Here is a 23764-nt window from a genome sequence, read left to right on the forward strand (position 1 = left end):
CTCTCTCTCTCTCTCTCTCTCTCTCTCTCTCTCTCTATCTCTCTCTCTCTATCTCTCTCTCTATCTCTCTCTACTTTGAACATATATATATATATATATATATATATATATATATAATTATAAAACTCAAATGACCTTGTAACGATGTATGTAACCCACTTTCCGGTTTACGACATCCGATTGCGCATGCGTGCGTGACCTGTGCACTGAAATATTAACGTTATTATTTCGAAATTATTATTTAACATGGGAAGAGTGAGGTTTAAAATAACTAAAACGTAATACAGAAATGAACGATGTAAAAAAAAGCAGACAGTATTAACAGTTGCTTATTTGAATAATTTAAACGCGAAAAAAAAAAAAACAAAAGAACAATTGGGACGCTTAAATATTAACGTTATTATTTCGAAATTATTATTTAACATGGGAAGAGTGGGGTTTAAAATAACTGAAGCGTAATACAGAAATGAATGATGTAAAAAAAAAAGCAGATATGTCAAAATTTGAATTCAACTATAAAAAGTATTATGGTATTTGTTCAGTGCACATTTACCTACAAGTATGCCCAACCACTTATAATTCAGTAACTGTATTTTTTTTTCAAAAATAATCAATTATAATAAACAGAACGACTCATAGAAATCTATCTATATTCTTTTTTCATTATAATATACTTTCATAGAAATTTTTCTGTTATGTCACAAAAAAATATTTTCTTTACGTCACAAGTGTCACGCTCATACATGAATTCCATAGCTAATATAACATACTGACCCAACGTGTCACGAGTAGCCTAGTATATATATATATATATATATATATATATATATATATATATATATATATATATATATATATATATATATATATATATCAGGTCGAGAAGAAAGTTCTTGCAGAATTTTTAATTTTGATTTCAAATAATATATTTTCAAAAACGTTTTCATTATACTACCTTTACTTTATATATCATTTTAAAGAGCTCTTTTCGTCCTATCTGATCGTTTAAATTACATACGTTTTAATGCAAATCTCAAATGCTTTCATTTTTTAAAGGAAAGTTGTCCGCTAAAATCCTATTTAAATATTCTAACGTAACTAAAAGTTAAGTATTACTAAAATAACATTAAAAAAATAATCAATTAATAGTATTTTTTAATTCATTTTTAATATCTATTGTTAAAAATTTCACAATAATTGTAAATATCTTAAATGGATCCAAATCATTTTATGCCCTTTGTATAAATTAAATAAAACTAAAGGAACTCTTAAGCCCAGCAGTTGTATTCCAAAGTTAATAATTATCGGTTAATTAGTTAAAGCGTTAATCAGGTGCATACAAGTATATGAACATATAAACATAGGTTTATATAGTAGAAATAACTTCGGTACTCATATAGTTTAATCAAGACATTAAAAATGAAAATATCGAAAAAAAATGTTATATTGAACGTATCCGTTTTAGACCTCTGAAAAATATTTCACTTAATTTGATCGAGTAGATTTTTTTTTTTTTTTTTTTTTGCAGCGAAAAAAAAATACGTTTTCATGTGAGCGCGTTGAAATCAGCCATTTTGGAATTTTTTGAATACGCCACGGGGAGATAACTCCAGTTGAAGCACCGACATTCCCTCCCTCGTCTTTATTACTAGCTTTTCTTCTTAAAAATCGAATTTCAGTATCATAACAAATAGTTTTTGTCGCTGTAAAAAAGAAATTACTTGATGAAATTAAGTGATTTTTTTTTCGGAGGACTTCGTCCCATAACGGATACGTACAATTTAAACTTTTTTCGATATTTTCATTTTTTTAATGTCTTGATTAAACTGTATAAGTAGCATAATTTCGAATATCGCCACGCTTACAATTTGTGTCCTGGAAGAAAACGTTCAAAACAACAATTTTCCGTACTAGGTCAAGCAATAAAAACTGTCAGCGTGGTGATGTTTTTAAAAATCTACTTAATGATACTACATACAAATCGAAACGAATTCGTCTCATCTATATATTATAGGGATAGCGTGTGTGTTATTTATTTATTTATTTATTTATTTGGTGTATCACGCCTACATCCGAGTGACTGTCGTTTAATTGTTATGAACCTCTATTTTTTTAAATAAAAAAAATGTACTAAGAATTCTTAAGTTTTGGCTTCAGTTTCGATTATAGCTGAAGAAACTCAAGTTATATACATATGTGTGTGTATGTGTGTGTATGTGTGTGTGTAAATAAAAAAGGTATCCATATGACTTGGGTGCATCAGCTTGAATCAAAACCGAAACTAAAACTTATATATTAGTCCTCGCGCGAAAGAGCAGGACACAAAATGTTTTAAATAATAATAATAGAATAACAATAACAAAGACTTTCGCTGGCGAGGACTACTATTAGCCGTAACCAGTTATACATTCCTTTTGAAATTTTCATCTCTATTTTTCTCGTTATGTACTGAATATTTGCTAATGAAACCTATATGAAATATGTTCCTTATTAAATTTTAAAGAGTTTCTATTCTGAAAGACGTTTAAAAAATTTAATCTAAAAAAGTTATTTTAAATTTTTTGTTAGAAAAATTCAAATTTTCTCATTATTCAGACATTACAAAGAGAGGGTTGCAAAACATGAGTTGTGGTGTGAGGAGAAATACAAACTGAAACAGAGAATATTCAGACCTGTGATAATACAAAGAGGGGGTTGCAAAAAATGTGTTGTGGTGTGAGGAGAAATACAAACTGAAATAGAGAGAAGGAGAGTTTTAAAATATAATCTTAAAAAGATAAGATACAAGTTAGAAAACCATTTCATCCAAGGCATGAAATTTGCTAAACAAAGTGTTTTTACTATAGGCTTTAAAAATAAAGGTGCAAGATTCAATTTGAAATTTATTTATCTTCAAAGTGTAGTTTTATAAATTTTACAAAGTAAGGTATAAAAATTTAATTTAAATTGAATAAAAAAATTACCTTGAATTTATTTTTATGTAAAGTACATTTTGTTACAATTTAAAAAAATTATCTTTCATCTAGCAATTAATGATATAGATATAAAATTTTCAATGATTTTTTTTAAAAAGTGCAACAATATATATATATATATATATATATATATATATATATATATATATATATATATATATATATATATATATTAGCATTTCAGCCCGGCGTTGTCCGGGTGTTTGGAAGTGTATGTTGAGCAAAAACAAAAAAGCTGTCAATTTTTTAACTTTGACCCCTATTATGACCCCTTAACATTTATTGTTTTGGGCTCAAATCAAGTTATTAAGTCAGACTCATGTCCAAGGAACCTATATCTAAAATTTCAAGTGTTTAGACCAAAAAATGGTGGAGGAGTTTGATAGAGTTCTCAAAGGTCAAATCGTTGAACTTTGACCCCTTAACAGCCAAATTTCTGGCCGTAAACGAATTACGAAGATTTTCCCAAATCTCAGTACTCTGTGTATCAAAGTTCGAGTCTGTAGACTGAAAATTGGCAGAGTAATTGCGTTGGAAAATGTACAAAGACATACACACAGAAACACACATAGATACGTATATATATACATATATATATATATATATATATATATATATATATATATATATATATATATATATATATATATAGTGATTGCTGCATCTTTCCAGATGATCGCCGTCACATTGAGTTCTCCCAATCTCGTCGTCCATGCCATCTCAGATGACTCTGCACTCCCGCCGCAGATTTTCACATCTTGATATGATGAGAACAATGGAAACAGTATTCCGATAAAATAGAGAAATAAAAAAGAACAAACCGAGTTATGTGTTCATCAACGTTTCGTGTTTATTTCGAGATTTCTTCTGGATGAATGAGATTAAGAAACAAAAAAAAACCAGTACAAATATTTGAAAATTTTTCATGTGCAAAGTGTGACGCTGTCCTATTTCAGAAGCGGAAAAAGACGTTGGAAATTCAAAAAAGGAGGGAAACTGCACGTTGTTTAATTGTGATTGAATTGCAAATTCAAGCACAATTAAATAACGTGCAGGTTTTTATAATGTAGCGCCATTACTAAGTAAACTTTTATTCAAAAATACATAATTTAATTGAAGAAAAAGGTTAACCTTCTCACACCATAGAAACACCCCCTGTTTAATTAATACATATAATCTCAATCAATAAATTACATAACAAAAACACACTCGTTTTATTTCTGTTCCACACCTATATTTGAATTTTAACAGACATATCTTTTTCCAGAGAGAATATTAGTTTCGTTCGTATATTTTAAAAAGATATTAATGACTATATGACTTCATTAAAAATCTCCCTAGGTACAATGCAAAAAAAAAATTTTTTTTTCAAATATTTGTACTGGTGTTTTTGTTTTCTTAATCTTCTCCATTCATCCAGAGGAAGTCTCGAAATAAAGACGAAACGTTGATGAACACATAAGTCGGTTTGTTCCTTTCTCTCTCTCTCTCTCTCTCTCTCTCTCTCTCTCTCTCTCTCTCTCTCTCTCTCTCTCTCTCTCTCTCTCTCTCTCTTTCTCTATCTATCTATCTATCTCAATAGCATATTGAGAAGTGATACACGCATTACCATTAGCATATAAGAGACGCCCTTTGAGTAAAACAAATCGAGCGGAGGTATTTCGAACGATGTCAAAAACATCGTTAAACTCACTACTCACTCAGCAACCGCCAATAGCGTAATGTCGTACAGACGGTTGAGTTTCAATCCTGGCTTGAGGTAGTTGCCTGTCTAGCCGCACTGATAAGCTGTAAAACAGCGAAACAGTACTGTATGTGGATGACTATATATATATATATATATATATATATATATATATATATATATATATATATATATATACGGATATCGTTCGAAAAGTAAGGCCTTCTATTTTTTATTCTGCTCAAATGAATCAGAGGGGATTATAAATTGCATTGTTATGATCACTGAACATATGCATACATGACCTGAAAGTTTCCTCTTATATTTTGGTGTCAAACTCTATCCTCTGTATTTTGTACATCATTTTCCCCCTTCTTTTTTTCTCTTCTTTCTTGCAATGTCGTAAAATTAACGAAACATCCCTGACGTTAATCTCGCGTAGCCAACGCACGTTCCGGCATTTAAAAATACAACGCGCGGATTTTTACTGACTTACTTTTCTTTCTCAACTTTGCAACATTGCAAGAAAGAAGAAGAGAGGAAAAAAGAAGGAAAAAAAGATGTACAAAAGGATGGAGTTTGACTCCGAAATATATTTAAATTATTCATGTCAAACAAGTAAAAGATTTATTTATTTTCGTAATATTGCGTTGTGATTTGGCTCCCAAGCTCCACCTGATGCTTATATATATATATATATATATATATATATATATATATATATATATATATATATATATATATATATATATATATATATATTCATTAATATCGACGTGATATACAAGGTTTTCTTGACAATTCGACATAAATTAGTTAACTTCAATCCAAATTCAAGTTCTGGTTTTCGTTTGTATTCGTTTGATGAGTAAAGAAGATAAATTGTTTCTAATAAAGGCTGATGGAATTCTAACAATACAAAATACATCACAAACCATAAAACAGACATTAAATACAAGAAAACATTTTCCTAAAACACCAACAATACTTGGTGTATATTAGAAATATTTTAAAAAAAAAAAAACTGTTCCGTAAATGCACTCTTCTCACATGCATTAAAGCATGATAGTTCGCTCAAACAAATTCATTAAATAAATTTTGCTGCAACGCGTAGCGTTCGAATACTGGATAATAATGGGGTAGATTGCTTAAACAACTGATACAAGCATAAAAATTGAAATTTGTCAGGTTTGCTTCTTAAAAACTGGCAGCCATCTTGAATTTTCTGGTGGCTAACGTTCTTTTCTTAAAAGGTATTTTATGAACGTCATTTGTGCCAATGTTGGTGCTGATATCACCAAGTGAAAGATTCTTATGGAATATTGAGATAACCTGCCCCACTAAAAATTTATTGAGTTATAGTGAACCTTAAAATGCCAATAAAAATAATTATTTTAAATGTTGTAACCTTTTTTAATGCATTCTTTATTTAGATTAATTTGGGGGTATGAAACGAAGAAAATTTATTTTATGAAATGAGTTGCGTTTGTTTATGTTCTAATATATTCCCTTTATTACTTGAACTTAATCGATAATTGACCTAGTGATCACAGTTATAGAATCTAAGTGAATTTTTAATGGTTGATTTTGATTGCTTGAAAAAATATAATCTTTATTGGAACTTTATGCAATGTTGCAGTGTTTTGTTTTGACAAATATATATATACATAGAAATAATGTGTGTGTGTGTGTGTGTGTGTGTGTGTGTGTGTGTGTGTGTGTGTGTGTGTAAAGGCTATATGTCTGTCTGTCTCCGTATGTTCAAACTCTTCCGAAACTAAAAGTCGCAGAGCGGCGCTAGGAACCTCAAATGATTGGATTTTTTACGGGCCGTCCTTTTCTGGGTCTTTAGCCCAGTAAAATAGTTTTTAAGAGGTTAAAAATGGGTCAAAATTGAAAAAAAAATCGTTATGAATTTTGCACATTCATCTTAGTTTATTTTTAATTTGTCATTTTTCATCAGTTTATTTGTCTGACACGTTGGTACAGAGTCAACGTCACCAGCTTTGAATGCGATAGTTTTGTTTTTGGTTTCGATTCTAGCCAACGGCATCCAAATACTTGGTTTTTTTTTTTACTTTTGAAATCTCAACTATTTAATAATATATTTATCAGGACAAATTAAAATAGCATACTTAAGCATACTTTACGACCGGGCAAAGCCGGACCGCGTGCTAGTATAAAGCTGAACGTCTGTGTGTGTGCGCGCGCGTGTGTGTGTGTGTGTGTGTGTGTGTGTGTGTGTGTGTGTGTGTGTGTGTGTGTGTGTGTGTGTGTGCGTCTGGTCACGAATAAGCTCCTATATGATCGACTATTTTAAAAAACTGATTACATATAATGATAGATGTATCGAGGATCAGGAATGTGTATGTTTGATCTGGCAGAACGGTGGTTCATAAAAATTGTGGGGTCTAAGTTCGCGCCTGGTCCCCAAAGTATGGAAATAAAAAATGAAAAGAAAAACGTTTACAAGGGTTTTTGATATAGATGTACATAAGAATACTTTGATAAGTTTGTTTAAACTTAAATAGGGATTGTATAATAAAATTGTTAGGTCTGCGTTCGCGCCTGTACTCCATGGAAATATAGCACAAACTTTAACAAAGACTTTTAAGATCTATTTGCATAAGTATACTTTGCTAATTATGTTACAGTTTGAAGAAATATGGTATAATAAAATTATTGGGTGTTCGTTCGCGCCTGACCTCCATAAAATTAAAATATGTCACAAAGTTTAACAAGGTTTTTTAAAAGGGGTGCGGGTCCACAAGACCACCTTAACTTTAATCTTAATTCACGTTAGCTTTTATTTAGTTTTTTGAGTTGAATCATATTATGTCCAATAAATTCACCTCATAAATTCACGTTCTTATTAAAGTGAACTTTAGACAATTCTCGACACAAATTTTGCATAACTGGCACTTTTCGAAAATAGATAAATAATAAAAAAAATAAGAACGTTACTTGTTATCGTGTCAAAAGAAGGAAAAAATCCTGCTTACGTGATTACATGTCTTTTTAAAAATATTTACATAACCTTTTTATTTTTATTTATATATCTGTTTAAGCTTTTTTTTGTCAGTTTACTAGAAGGAATTCAATTGATTACAACCCTTTCTGCGTGTTCTTTACATTACAATAGTACAAACCTGAATCCGACGGCGCAATACTACACCGTTCAATACTGTAAAACTGAAACGAAGCTGTTCTGCTTGAAAAGGGTGTCATTTTCTTCTTATTCATATTTATATCAATTCTTTGCTTTTAATTACGTGTTTACTTTTTTAATATCCCATTTTGCTGTTTCAGATTATTTTACTAAAGTAAGTAAAGCTTCATTATTTTTCAAAACTGTTTTTGTTTCTTTGTTTTTCGATATTTTGTCGATATTATTTAGTAAGAGTGTTTAGCCAACAAACGACTACCCGAAAAATAAATATACAAGAAATAAATGTTACCTTAGTCAATAAAAGTTCAGTTCATGTTTTTTTTTGGTTTGAAATAGTTTTTAATGCTCTTTACTTGAAATAATTTCAGCGAACCGAAATTAAAACGAAATTTGAGGCGATAACTACTTAAATTAATATTTATATAAACTACTCATGCCATAATCGAATATTCCTCAAGCACAAAATAACAGAAAACATTAAAATATGTTTATAAATATTCCTTACGTTGACGGAACTCTCTTAAATTGTTAACACAGAATGCTCCGTTGCCCCTTCTTCAAATTGAAAACGGGGCTCTCCATTTCAAAGTTGCTGCCATTTTGATTTTTTTTTTAACCAGTTCGTGAATTAAAAAAAATAATTTTTTTTTTTTTACAAACTACTTAAAAATACAAAGCAATGAACTTTTCTACCATAAAAGTAACTTTTATTGACTATGGTAACATTTATTTCTTTTATATTTATATTATTATATACATAACATATTCTCTTTGTAAGGAAACATCATTTTGTAGGTAACTCTTGGCTACGAATGGAAACAAAATTGATATAAAAAAATATATTTTCGCGAAAATTATCTTTACTTTCATCATGTTTTGCTTAGGGTAAAATTTTTGAGTATCAAAACCTATCTCTTTGCAACCCCCTCCTTTTCATAACCTATCATACTTTCATCAATCACGGTCCATTTTCTGTAGGCTGTTTTTGAACCCAATCAACGACGGGTACTTCTGCTAGTATATATATATATATATATATATATATATATATATATATATATATATATATATAAGAGGGAATTAGACCTGAAGTCTAAAGAGCAGAGTTTATTTTAATGTATTAGTAAATGTATTAATACTCTTAAAAGAAAATAGTGCCGATTGTACTGTAGATATATAATAAACTCAATAGGTATAGATATCTTAGAGCTATATTAATATTGAGTAAAACGATTCATAATTGGGAATTAAAAATCAGTTTCAAAATGAAAACCAAACAAAATCAACTCGATTGTACGATCGTTTCTGAAACGATGTTCATTTTATTGAAATTGCCTATAGGTATCCTCCGGCTTTTCCGTCAATTATGGTTAGAACTTGACCGGCAATCATTAGATTAAGCCGAGCATTGTTCAAATGTTCAAACACTAAATCGACATTTTTGTGGTTTTTCTTTTTTTTTTTTTGCATCTGTTGACAAAATATAAGTTGTACATTCTCTTGAAAAAAAATTTTCTGTACTTCCACCTAACAATTTACAGTTTTCATAAAAAGCATTTATCTTTTCTGATAAAAAATTCTGTTTGCCAAAAAAAACGTTTACTTTTGAAAAATGTATGTTTTCTTGAAAAAAAACTTCCACTTAACAATTTACGGTAAAAAAATTAATTTTTCTTGAAAAAATAAACAACTTTTGTCGATAAAAAAATGCAAAAATAATAATAAAAGTAGATAAACAATACAAAAAAGCAACTTTTCTTTAGGAAACTAAATATATATATATATATATATATAGAGAGAGAGAGAGAGAGAGAGAGAGGGGGGGAGAGAGAGAGATACAGAGACAGAGAGAGACACAGACAGACAGACAGATAGATAGACAGACAGACAGACAGGCAGGAAGGCAGACAGACAGAGAGGGGGAGGGAGAGAGAGATGTATATTCAGTAAATTTACTGTAGGGTTTTGTTTGGTTTTCGAGCCCGAAGCATAATTGACAAAAAATCCCGAGGATCTGGGTCAAATTCTACAAGAGTACCAAAAAATATATAACTGTGTTCATTGTATACGTCGGCCGATAAAAAGGGTGCTTCTTTATTATTGCAGTGATATCGGCTAGCCGAAAAGTTAATATTTACTTTATAAAAAAAAAACATAACTACTTACATTTTTTTGTCAATTACAACAATAAGCAGTGTTACCTATCTATTTGTCACATCACAATTATTTCGGTCTTCCATGATTACACGAACAAATGATTTCGGCTATGTTTGTCGCGTGTGACGTAAGCAACGGAAATAGCTAAAATTTCTAATTTCTTCGAAAAAAACATTTTTTTAAATAATTAATTTCCACCTTATCGGTTTTTTTTTCATAAGTTTTGGATATTTTCATTACTGCGACATGGGCAATTCAGTAGATACTATTGGTTTCACTTGAAAATAAATATTTCGATTTCCGAATTTCACTACAATAACGAAGATGCACCAAAATATTTGCGAATATTCTCATAAATTATACTTGAAAGCAATATATTTTCTTTGAATAAAAAACAATAGTTTACCAAACTATTTCCGTTTTTTTAAACTTATCCTACAACATTTCTTTCTTCCTTCTGAATTATCATCGGTCTCCCACTTACTTTGTTGGTTTTTTTCTTTAAACAGGTTTCTTTTCGATTTTTTATCGATTTATTTTTGATAAAACACTACACTTTCATACAAAAAGAACACCAGCTAAATGTTTTACTTTGCGAGATTTTCCAGTGCGTGCTCGCAAACACGTCTATAGTAAAATTAAACCCTCATGTTTTTCCTTCTGTCAACCTCGGGAAGAACGGGCAGTGAACGTGCATTGAATGATTTGAACTAGTATACCATTTTAATTTAATATATTGTACTTCACAATTCGCTTGGTGTTGTGTGACTTACATCTATACACTAATTGCTTCTCACATGAACAAGTATATGTTGCGTGTTTTACAGTCGGAAAATCACATAATCTCTACATCTGCACAGAAAAAAGGACACCTAAAAATATTGTGTATCCACAACTATTGAGAACATAAACATAAAACATACATTTTGTTTTTTGTTGTTTTTTCTCATTCAGACAAACTGAGCCACAGCAACGCGTGGCTGGGTACAGCTAGTATTAAAATAAAAACAATCGTTGTATCAAACAAGAATCAGAATGAGATTAATAAGATGTCTTTTGATAAAGCAATAAGCAAATTAGTTAACCTGCAGATGTCAATCGCATGCAAACTATTGTTCTTCTATTGCGGTATTTTAATCTCACTGCCGCTGTGATAAAATTTCTCAACTTTATAAACATACAATGTCCTTTATTTATTATTATTAATCATGGCGGATCAAAATATAGCGTCTTGCTTCGTCACACAATTTTATTTGCTTAGTTAAAAAGAAAAACTATTTTATCAATTTATGTTATTTTTGGAATATGACGTCTTCGTCACGTGACGGATACGAACATCATAAAGTTTTTTTATGTTTGTTTTGAAAATCGATTTAATTTTAAATAAGCACCAAATTAAGCAACTAACATAATTTATATCAATAGTTCAGAACACAGGCGAAGCATATTTTTCCCCTGTTATTTTAAGGGTGTATATTATTGTTAAAGAGTATACATTCAATACATAAAATACATCCAATGCATAAAAGGCATCCAATACATAAAATACATCCAATACATAAAATACATCCAATACATACGCCATTGTTTTTAAGAATATCAATCTGTAAATTACATTGTTTTTTTTTTGTTGTTGTTGTTGTTTTTGTTTTTTCAAATGATGCAAATGGGGGTGGGGCTTTCCCCCGGCGTAAAATACGCTTAGATATAATATTTTAATTTGTCCAAATTTCGTATACATTGTTATAAAGTCATGATTTTAAAAAAAAGTATTTGGGGGCCATCAGCTAGAATCGAAACCGAAATCAAAACTATAGCATTCAAAACTGGTGTTCTTACCACTGTACCAACGCGACGCACATATGAACTGATTTTAAAAAAAATAAATAAATAATAATATAAGATGAATTTACAAAATGTATTCGATTTTTTCAATTTTGATTAATTCTTGACCCCTTAAAAACTTAATGACTTTTAGTTTCTGAGGAAATAGAGTTTGAAAATATGGCGACAGACAGACATATAGCCGTTTATATATTAGAATATGTATTAGACTTCGTTTATTATTAGCTTATTTTTATGAAAACTTTTACTGCGTACTTTAGCAACAATCCGCCATCCTCTACTCTATTATAAAGTTCAATGTGTATTTATTTATAGATATAATGTTAGCTATTATTATTTGTTTATATTTAAGTTTATATTTTATTATATTTGAATATTTCTAAACTAATTGATTAATCACTATGAATTTTGGAATATAGCTGTCAGGGCTATATTTAGTTTAATTGTGCACAAAGAGATTAATTGAGGTTTGAGAATCATTCGTGATAATTCAGATGCTTCCGATTTTTGTGAAATTTTAACAATAGTTATAAGTAGGGCTATGACAACAGCATATTCTTTTCATTGTTTTGACTCTCGAGTGTGTATCCATTGATGTCTTATATGCTTTTATATGGAGTGAGGTGGTTCTCGGCTGATTAACTCTGTCCAAGTGTGTCGGATATACACTGGAGATTCAAAACAATGATAAGAATATTCTATTGTCATAGCCCTTGATATAAGACATTGATAGATAAATATTCTTGAAACTTCGGTGTTTTATGGAGTATTTTAAATGATTTTAGGAGGCATTATGTGGGCGCAACTTCCCATTTAAAAATTCAAACATGTTAATTTTGTTTTAAATTTGATCCATGATCCTAAGAGAACAATTAAACAGAATTTTCTAAATTTCAATTTCCTCTTCAGATTAAAATGTGTGACATTTTTTCGATTAAAAATAATGTAATATGGTTTTGATTAAAATTGGAATAAACATTCTAGACATTATGTCGAGAATGTTTATTCCAATTTTAATAAAAAAAAAACAATACAAAAAAGCAACTTTTCTTTAGGAAACTATATATATATATATATATATATATATATATATATATATATAGAGAGAGAGAGAGAGAGAGAGAGAGCGAGACAGACAGACAGACAGATAGACAGACAGACAGACAGACAGGTTTAGTATTATTATTCTCTAAATTTAATTTAGAGAATTAATTTACGTGATTTTTGGAATATGAAATCCTGATTTTTTTTGTAAGGGCACGTAAAAGTGGTGCAAAACTGTTCTCTTCGGGAATGTTATTGTGCTGAGATGGGTATTCTCCTAGTTTGTATATAAGTACATATAAATCCGTCCCGTCACACTAAAGTTAACAACAAAAATGTGCTATTTTCTACCTTCATAGCAAAAGTATTTTAAGCGGTGAGGGAAAGCAAGAAAGAAAATAGCAAGTCAGACAATTCCCGCCGCCTGAAAAAATTCAAGCAGAAATCCACGACTCTAAAAAAAAATCTCAAATGTTAGTGATGTTTTTTCTTTACATCATAAGAAATTAAGCCCTTGGCCAGAATTTATTTCTCTAGGGAAAAAAAATATTAAATAAAATATGTACGATGTTCGTACCCGTGACAGAAATAAACTACCGTACACCAAAAATCGCGTAAATTGATCAAGTACTTTATATAAGCTGTGTCCATCGCTTTATTGCAGATTACAAAATAATCAATATTTCAGTAAATATAAGTTATAAAAAGCTGAAAATTACACCATCCAAGGACTGTATTAAGGTGAGATAAATCCTAAAATTTCATCAAAATTCATGTTATATTTAAAAAGTTATGTTATTTTTTTTTTAATATTCAAGGAATTTTCACCGTCCATCGCTTTATTGCAGGTCTCATAAAATGCCAAAAAAAAAGGACGTTTAACAGCTACCGAGAAGCAGAGGATTATTGCAGGACTAGCAGAAGGACTCTCGGTCATAAATTTAGCCACAGAACTAAAAAGGGATCCCCGAACATTCGTCAAGAACCCCAACATCAAGTCCAGGAAAGATAAGGGCACAAGGAGGAACCTTTCTGATTGGGATCTTCGAAAAATTCGTAGAGAGATTGTGCGCAACCCAAACAGCACCAGTGCAACAATTTTTGCGAGGGCTGGAGTCATACCAAGGTCCAGACAAGCCCGATGCAATGTACTGAATGAAATGGCAAGGAACATCAATCCTATTCCAAGGCCTCCATTGAGCCAAACCCACAAAGAAAAACGATTGGCTTCGGCACAAAAATATATGAAAATGGATTGCCAAAATGTTCTGTTTACAGATGAGGCTCGTGCTACCCTTGATGGACCGGACGGATGGGCCAAAGTTTGGAATCCAAATGGAACTCCAACGCCTTATAGATTTTGTCGCCAACAGGGAAGTGGAGGCATAATGTTTTGGGCGGGAATTATTGGGGATAAGCTATGTGGACCATTCCGAGTGCCAGAAGGTGTCAAGCTCATCAGCAATGCCTACACTGCCTTTCTAAATGAGAATTTGTTACCATGGCTAGATGATCTTCCCTTGTCACGTCGTTTTAAGATAATTTTTATGCATGAGAATGCCCCATCTCATGCTGCTAGGGCAACTACATCCTTCCTTGGATCTCAGGACTTTGTTGGAGAAACCCTCATGTCCTGGCCACCGTGTTCTCCGGACCTTAACCCCATCGAACACCTATGGTCAATATTGAAACGAGGAGTTTATGAGGGAGGAGAGCAGTTTTCTTCGAAGGATGCCCTTTGAAACAAAATAGTCGACGTTGCCAGAACCATTACTCCATCTCAGATCAAACAATTGACCTCCTCGGTGGACAAAAGGTTGTTTAATGTAATTTCAAAACATGGGGGATATGTGGACAAATAATTCGTTTGTTTGACACTTAGCCCTCGGGATGTGTCTTTGTTTTTGTTAATTTTCCCCAGAAAATGTATTCAATATAAATTTATTTTGTTTTATTGAACTAAAACGTTATCTTAGAAGACTTGCAATAAAGCGATGGACGGTGAAAATTCCTTGAATATTAAAAAAATAACATAACTTTTTAAATATAACATGAATTTTGATGAAATTTTCAGCTTTTTATAACTTATATTTACTGAAATATTGATTATTTTGTAATCTGCAATAAAGCGATGGACACAGTTTATATATATATATATATATATATATATATATATATATATATATATATATATATATATATATATAAATCAATTTGTAAGTCATTTTGGGTTTTTCTAATGCTCCCCTCCCCGTACTAAGAATGCTTTTCTAGAATCTCGCGAGTATGAATTACTTAGAGTTATTTACATTGTTCCTCCAAACTGTTTTCAAAATGGCGTTGTGATATCGTTGCTCGTAATTTAACTATAAAATTTGATTTTCTTTTTAAAAATAACTTGATCAATTTTGGTAACAATTATCTTTCCGTCACGGATATGTATACCGTGCAGATTTTTAAAACTTTTTTTTATCAAGACAAGAAATTCTGGACAAGTACTTTATATATAAATTTATTATATATATGCGCTTATTTAGAATCAAACATATTTAAAATATATATATATATATATATATATATATATATATATATATATATATATATATATATATATATATATATATATATATATAAAAATAAAAATGAAAACATATTTTAAAAAAACAGCTAAATTACAGAGAACTCTTTATAGTGCCCGTTCGGAACGAAAATGCCATATTCCAAAAATCACGTAAATTGATCAAGAATTTTTTTTATATAGAAAATCATTTTTTATGATTTTTAGTGGTTTAAATAGGAAATTGTAACCATTACAAGGTTGGTTTAGATCTTAATAGTTCGAATTAAGTTGTCTCCTTCATCTATTAAACATGGCGGATCAAAACATTCATTATAAAATTTGATTTTCGTGGTTTAAAAAACTATTTAATCAATTTACGTGATTTTTGGAATATGACATCTTCGTCTCGTGACGGATACGAACATCATATGGTTTTGTTTTCAAATATTTTTCTGTATGTTTGTTTTGATAATGGGTTTTATTATAAATAAGCACCAAATTAGATTACTAATGTAATTTAATAATTTTATATCAATAGTTCGAACACTGGCGAAGCATATATTTGTCTCTCTGCTATTTTTAAGGGTGTATGTTCTTGTTAAAGAGTACACATCCAATACATAAAAATATCTATTCATACGCCATTGTTTTAATGATGAAGAAAAACAAGCGATCTGAAATTTGATGTGTGAAGTCGCGGATACTTTCACCGCGCGTTCCCGTTGTTTAGTGCTTTTTTGTTTTTGTTTTTGTTTTTGTTTTTTCGCCACCGAAAAAAAGGTCACACGTTTACCCATTTTATGAAATTACACAGAACTCGGACGGGTGTGAGGTGGGGTAATCAAAGGAAAATGAAATACGTTTTGGTAGTTCGGAAATGGGAACGGAACATCTGTCCACCATAGCCACGTGGACGTGCGAAAAGTGTTCGAAATATCGACGTGAGGGAATCGATAATTCCGCGAAAAAGAGGAAGAAGGCGGAATATATATACCGTTTCAACCAGTTGCTACTACACAGCACAGGCTGCAAGCGTGTCTTCGGTATAAAGAACGTTTTAAGTATATGTTGTTTTTGACGAGGGATGGTAAATAAGAACTACGTCACGCGTTTTGTTCGACAACGTTTTACGCATCATTTTGGGTTCTGGTGACGTCACTATAATAGTAGTCTATGAAATATGAAAAACATACTGAAATGACACAAACACAGATGACAATATCATTGAACAGTATTTAAATCTCTATGTTAATATAATTGTGTGACCACTTCTTGTATGTATAAGCAATGTGCATGTATGTGTGCACGCGCACCTCTGTGTGTGTGTGTGTGTGTGTGTGTGTGTGTGTGTGTGTGTGTGTGTGTGTGTGTGTGTGTGTGTGTGTGGTAGTGGTCTCTAGGCTACACACACACATTTTTTATATATTCCTTATTCACCCCAAACAAGGCATATTGCCACTTGTACGTAAGGGGCTACTATTTGGAGCCATATATACGGAGACACTGTGTAGGGAGATGAGCAGAGAAATGTTTGTTCACATTACATTTAAATTTCTGCATATTGGTACAGTCAGGTAAACAGGAAATGGGGAGGGAATTCCAAAGCCTAGCAGTTCGAGAGAAAAAACTATTAGAGTAGAAGCCTTTCATTATATTATTTTTATTTATTTATTATCAATCGATTACATATTCTAATTTTTTTAAAAATCATTAGTGTAAAATATTAAAAACAAGAAAACGATTTTTTCTAGGATACTATTGAAATAATAATTTAATCACAAAATTAAAACCACCAGAATGCATTTCGATTTTTCGCAAACAGGTCAGACATTTTTAATCATGTTAATAGGTAAAATAATAATAATAAAAAAAAGAAAACGAATATTGAAAGAAATTTGGAAAAATTACACTGTCGAAAAGAAAGTCCATGTTTACTTTCTTCTCCATGAAGGAAACCGTTAGGCATAAGGTCATTTTTTTTAATGTGAGGAAAACCAAGCTGACCAAAAATGTTTGTCACTTTATTGTCATAAACATTCAAATTACCTCAGACGACAAAAAAATTAAGTGTAGAATGAGAATGCCTACTACACTTTGCTCCTAGCCTAATGGTCAAGGAATCTAATAGCTTTAAAATTCATAATCCCTGTGTATTAAAAATGAATGACATTTTTTGGAGTACATATTTACAGCCAATAATTTTATAAATATAGATTTTTTTTTTAATTACTTTAAGAAAAACGTTATAATTTTATAAAATTTGTTTCAATTAATAATAGGGACGGCTATTATTATAATAAACTCATGATGCAATTTGTATTTATTAAATATTTCACACAATCAGGAAAGAAACATAATTATTTACAGAGTACAGTCAAAAATAGAAATTGCCAACTAAAACAGCTGCGCTGCGTCTGTAAACGAACAGTAAGTATTATGAGGTAGTATTTGATACATAGAATTTGGTACATACAATTATTTGCAAACGATTTTATAATTAGAAAACTTTAGACTCGACAATGGTTGGGTTGATGAAAATAATTATTGTCTGTAAATGTGCTAGAGATTGTTTGTTTGTTTGTTTGTTTGTTTGTTTTTACTAGGGAGTCACAACTTTTCTAGACTTAAAAGTCATTTGAGGATGTTGGTGAATGTTTGTCAGATGGCCGATGATCGATAATATTGGAAATTGGGTAGAACTTGATTATTTAAGAGGACGGCTCAGCAAGAACTTGTTTACATGTGACTTGAAAACGGTCATGTTATAGTAAGCTGGTATTGTGTTCCACAGAAGCTTTTAGTTTTATGTATATATAGAGATAAGAGGAAATTGCTGAACAGTGGTTTTAGCTAGACGAGTGTGTTACATGTTAATTATTTGCTCCGTTGTGATAAATGCATTGAGCTCTCTAATTAAAAAAACATATCCTATGATTATAATTTGATATTAAACCATGGATCACAGTATCATAGTATTGGCTCATGAATGAACGATCGGTCACATTTGATATCATTAATCCTACGGGTTGAGTTCCTAGTGGTTTCATGAGACTGAATTTACTGAACCATTATAAAAGTAATGTACAGTGTACATTGATTATGCAGGTATATATATATATATATATATATATATATATATATATATATATATATATATATATATATATATATATATATATATATAAATTACAATTAAAATTACCAAAATGATCCAAGATGGTAAAACTAAAGTATATTATAAATATTAAAGAATTAATATTTATAAAGTAATCTCAACAGGATGTAAAAGCTCGATTAAACCAAATAGAGCTTATAATAAGAGCAAATAGTTAATAAAACATGTTAAAAAACACTTGGAAAAAGAGTTGAAAACATTTCATTTGAAAAGGAAACACTTGATAAATGATCTATTTATTTAGTGTTTCCTTTTCAAATTAAATATGTTTTCAACTCTTTTTCAAAGTGTTTTTAACATGTTTTATTAACTATTTGCTCTTATGTGTGTGTGTGTGTGTGTGTGTGTGTGTGTGTGTGTGTGTGTGTGTGTGTGTGTGTGTGTGTGTGTGTGTGTGTGTGTGTCGATTAAGCTACACAGAGGATTCTGAATTTTAGCATCACGGTTCCCTACGATTCAAAACATAAGCAATACGAATTCAATATGTACACACAAGGATTCAATAATACACACACACACACACACACACACACACACACACACACACACACACACACACACACACACACACGCATCTATATAATTATGTTGTGTGTATTTAGGTTGCATTTTTCATTTAAGTAAACATGGTTACACATAACAGAATTCTTTAGTTTTTTGTTTTTTTTCGTAAATGAAGATGATTCAACGAAGAATCGAAAGAGCCCGTGATACATATAGAACAACTATAAATGTTTTTGATTTTGACGCAGAAGTGGATTTTTCTGCGGTTAATAAGAATATACTGAATTCTGCTATATTTAATGATGTTTGATTTATATATATATATATATATATATATATATATATATATATATATATATATACATTTCTTGAACACTGTGCACACGTTGTTATTATAATATTCCGTTTAATCCGCTACGTGACGAATATATTTCGTCTCACAAAGACACGGCGCAACCGGATGAGCCATGTCTTCGTCTCTCGGCGGTTGTTAGAGTCGCGATGTTGTTGGATACAAAGTGAGTCGTCTTACCTATCTTCGATCTTCTTCTTTTTAAGCATCTGCTTCCTCGCAGCTGCCGATTTGGAGCTGCAATAAGCGGTGAGGATGACCGACATAACCGTAGTGTGGTATGGTATGATTGGTTTTTTTGGTGGGGAATCAAACGCCTTTTTGTCACTCGGGTTCTGTTTCTACAGACTGACCCTTGCGCGATGGCTAGCTGTCAGGCCGAGACAGCAGAGCGAGTGTTTCGTGGTGTGCGTTGCGTTGCGTTGAAAGGACGACTGACTGCGTCGATAACTTCCCTTGACTCGCTTTCACTCTCTTTCTCTCTCTCTCTCTCTCTCTCTCTCTCTCTCTCTCTCTCTCTCTCTCTCTCTCTCTCTCTCTCTCTCTCTCTCTCTTTCTTTCTTTCTTTCCCTCTTTCTCTTTCGAGCGCGTGCATTTCCTTCAAACAATTCTCTCTCACTTTCTATCTTCTCTTTTCATTAGATAATACTGTTTCTGTCTCTATTTCTATCTCACAATAACTTTTATCTCTATATGTATCTTTCATTATACAATATTAGATACTCTCCCTCTTCCCCCCTCTCTCTCTCTATCTCTCTCTCTCTCTCTCTCTCTATATATATATATATATATATCTATGTATCTCTCTCTCTCTCTCTCTCTCTCTATATATATATATATATATATATATATATATATATATATATATATAATTAAATAAAATAGACGCTTTTTGTATATTAATTCTATTTTCGATCCTTTCCAATTTCTGTCTTCACTTCTGCCATGAAGTGGCTGATGTAATTACCATATTTATCATGTCCGAGTACTTTTCAACCCTTCAGGATTTATCGTCAAGGATAAATTAATATAACTGGTTTTGAACAATTTATACATTTTTTATTTTTTATTTTTCTCTTTAGTTTATTGGGGTTTTTTTTTTAATTATTTTTCCATTGATTAATTATTTTATTTTATTTATTTATGTATTTATTTTATCCTTTTTTTTATTTGTTAGCGTTAATAGCATCCTGAAATGTTTGTAAAGTTATTAAAATAAATAACTTTACAAACATTTCAGTATGTTATTACTATTGGTAAAGTGTATTTTATTAATGAATAATAGTTTATTTTGTTATTAAATAAAATTTTATTTTATTAATAAATAATAGATTTATTAATAATGCTTCTAATATTTCAAGTTTTCGTTTATTATTGGTTTGTTCAAGTATACATGTGTTGTCAACTAAAATTTTCTCAAATTGGGACAGAAGACAGGAATGTTGATTAGTGAAGTGGTTAAATATAGCACTGTTTTCGGAACGATGCATGGTTAATCTCCTCGACAAAGTGATGGTAGTCAAATGTATGCATATGTTTTCACCTTTATTGTCAGAGACACGGTCTCCCAAAGGACATTTGAATTCATATACTAAGTCCTATCAAGAAACTCAGTCAAAGAGGGAGGGAGGTTATTAGTTATAATCAAGTTAAAGGGTTTTAATTTATTATAATAAATGATTATTTTTATTTTTTTGTTAGGGTCTATAGGTTGCACAATTTTATTAATAATATTTTTAATACTTTTTCGTCTATTCTATAATTATAATGCATTTGATGTTTATAATGAAGTTGTATATGTGTAGTAGGTGTAGGTGTGCATCTTGTATTATTACGATTAATAATTTTAAATTTCCTAATTTGGTCATCAATAAAATGGTTGATATATCCATTATTTACTAACTTTTGTTTAATATTGTTGAATTCATGTTTTAAAATAGTTGGTGAAGTTGATATTAAGTTAGCCCAGGTTAGTAAGTTGTTAATTAAAGCAGATTCGTATCGATAGGGGCACTTACTTAAATAATTCAGGGTATAAGGATTTTTATTATTCGTTTTTTTTATAGGTCGAAGTAGAGAATCCGTTGTTGCTGTTAGAATCTATTAACATCTAGATAGGGAATTATATCGTAGGTTTTTTATTAGGCTAAAGATTTTATTTTCTAAATCACACCTATAGAAGTTGCTAAATATTGGACCTAAAACAGCGCTGATGACAACATCTTTTTGTACAAAGATGTTTCCATGATGATCATAAAATGGGACTTCTGTTGTACAGGCCAACAATAGCTTGTGTAAGGTTTAATTTTAATGGGCCATTGATTAGGATTATATATATATATATATATATATATATATATATATATATATATATATATATATATATATATATATATATATATATATTAAAATATCTATTGTTTCTTTTACTGGAACATTAGCGAATAGATTTTCGGCATCTAAAGAAGCAATGGTATCATTCTCATGTTTCTTCTTCCTAAGAGTCTGAATAAGTTCTTCTGTTGATTTGATGCCGTATTTGTTAGGAATAAAAGATATCATCTGATTTATAATTTTAGGGAGTTGATACGTAGGGGTTGGATTAATGTATCCTTGACGATGAATTCTGGACGATTGGAAAGTACTCGGACTTACAATACATCTATCACACTACCTCCGTTAATTTTTAGTCGGCAAACTTGAAATTTAATAAATAGATGATTCAGACGTGTGTAACCAATTCGATTTGGTTTTTAGTCGAAAAAAAAAGCTGCTAATGGGTCAATTTTAAAATTAAAAAAAATAGGAACTTTACAGGCTTAACTAAAATTAATCTTTATCCTTTACGCGTGCGCAAATATAAAGGGTGGTCCACTCAAGAGTAACCCGATCTCCTCTAATCTTTCTCTAATAATTTTTTTTGTTCAGATTAAGCGGCCCACTTAAAAGTAGCCCGATCTATCTAATCTTTCTCTTACCGACCAACTGACACCACAAGACAAAATGCAATTATTTTTCCAACAAGATGGCGGTACATGCCATACCTTTCACAGATCACTGACACGAGTTCATGACATGTTTACGGAAGAGAGAACAATAAGCAAATGGCTATCGCCACTATGTTCCCCATACTTATCATCATGTGATTTTTATCTTTAGGGGACTTTAAAACAAAAAAGCTTATGCAGCTAATCCTCACAATCTAGACCATCTAAACGAGAACATTACCAACGCTATTAGGAGAATCACCAGAGAAGATCTACAGGCAGTATCTGTAAACGTTGTAAAACGTGCCTAGAAATGCACAGATGTCAACGGGGAGCACTTCCAGCATCGTTTCTGACACTACAGGTAATTTAAACAATAAAAGAATGTTCCTCATCTCTACTACATTTAGGACTACTTTTAAGTGTGCCGCCCTGTACATTTATACGTTTAAGTAGGTTAATTTGTAAAGTTTTGATAAGCATGGGGCTTTAACTCAGATGTAGCGAATAATGCTGAAGGGCTAAGTGTTTTGGTTTTGATACTTGCTGATGGTACCTAAGTCATACTATTTATTTTAAACTTTTGAAATTACGAATATTGGGTAAAATATAATAATTAATAGCTCTATAAAAAATAAATACGAAATATGTATAATTAAAATATCATATTTAAGCGTATTTTATGATCGTGTAACGCTAGGCGCCCTGCTACAATATATATATATATATATATATATATATATATATATATATATATATATATATAAGGCACTTTGTGTGCGAGTTCATTCCCAATTCCGTATGCGTTTATAATTCTTGATTGTTTGTGTATGCGCTGATTATTTTTTTTAATTTCATGCAAATGTACTTTATGCGTTTGGGGTGTTCTTAGATTTTGTATCGGAATGCCTCCGATAAATATCCAAAACTTTGATAAAATAAGCAATTGTTTTATTTGGACCAACATAACAAGTACATTTAAGAAGTTCTATCATCGCGCAAGCAGAAGGGTTCGTCGTATAAAATCAACAGCAAATTCTTTGATAAGACAGGTGTGTTCAAAATGAATGTTTCTGTTTAGATCACAATTAAACCATAATACTTGACTTGTGCATTTTAAACTTCAGTTCAAAATATAAAAATAATTTCATAAAATCAACAGTAGGTTCTCTACAGTGCAATGTAGACTACAATGTATTGTGGACAAAGTCTCTACGAGGAGGTATATGAAGATTTACTCTCGGTGAGCTGCGATTGGTCCCCAAGCAATCAATTGGTTTGAGGATTGAGTTCTTATGGCTACACAGAACAT

The 23764-nt window shown here is 30.8% G+C and overlaps 1 protein-coding gene across 1 annotated transcript in view; it reads right to left on the minus strand.

Moving 5' to 3' along the window:
* The window catches only part of LOC145287958 (fas apoptotic inhibitory molecule 1-like), a 169837-nt gene extending 149873 nt beyond the window's left edge, over positions 1-19964 (minus strand). Inside the window, exon 1 of the mRNA XM_080135908.1 lies at positions 19646-19964. Within this exon, the coding sequence (XP_079992034.1) occupies positions 19646-19731 (86 nt within the window). The 5' untranslated portion in view covers positions 19732-19964. The remainder of the gene's footprint in view (positions 1-19645) is intronic.
* Between the last annotated feature and the right edge of the window lie 3800 nt (positions 19965-23764).

This window comes from Euprymna scolopes, chromosome 11 (genome assembly GCF_053919585.1).
Source record: "Euprymna scolopes isolate OS-2025 chromosome 11, ASM5391958v1, whole genome shotgun sequence".
Lineage (NCBI taxonomy): Eukaryota > Metazoa > Mollusca > Cephalopoda > Sepiida > Sepiolidae > Euprymna > Euprymna scolopes.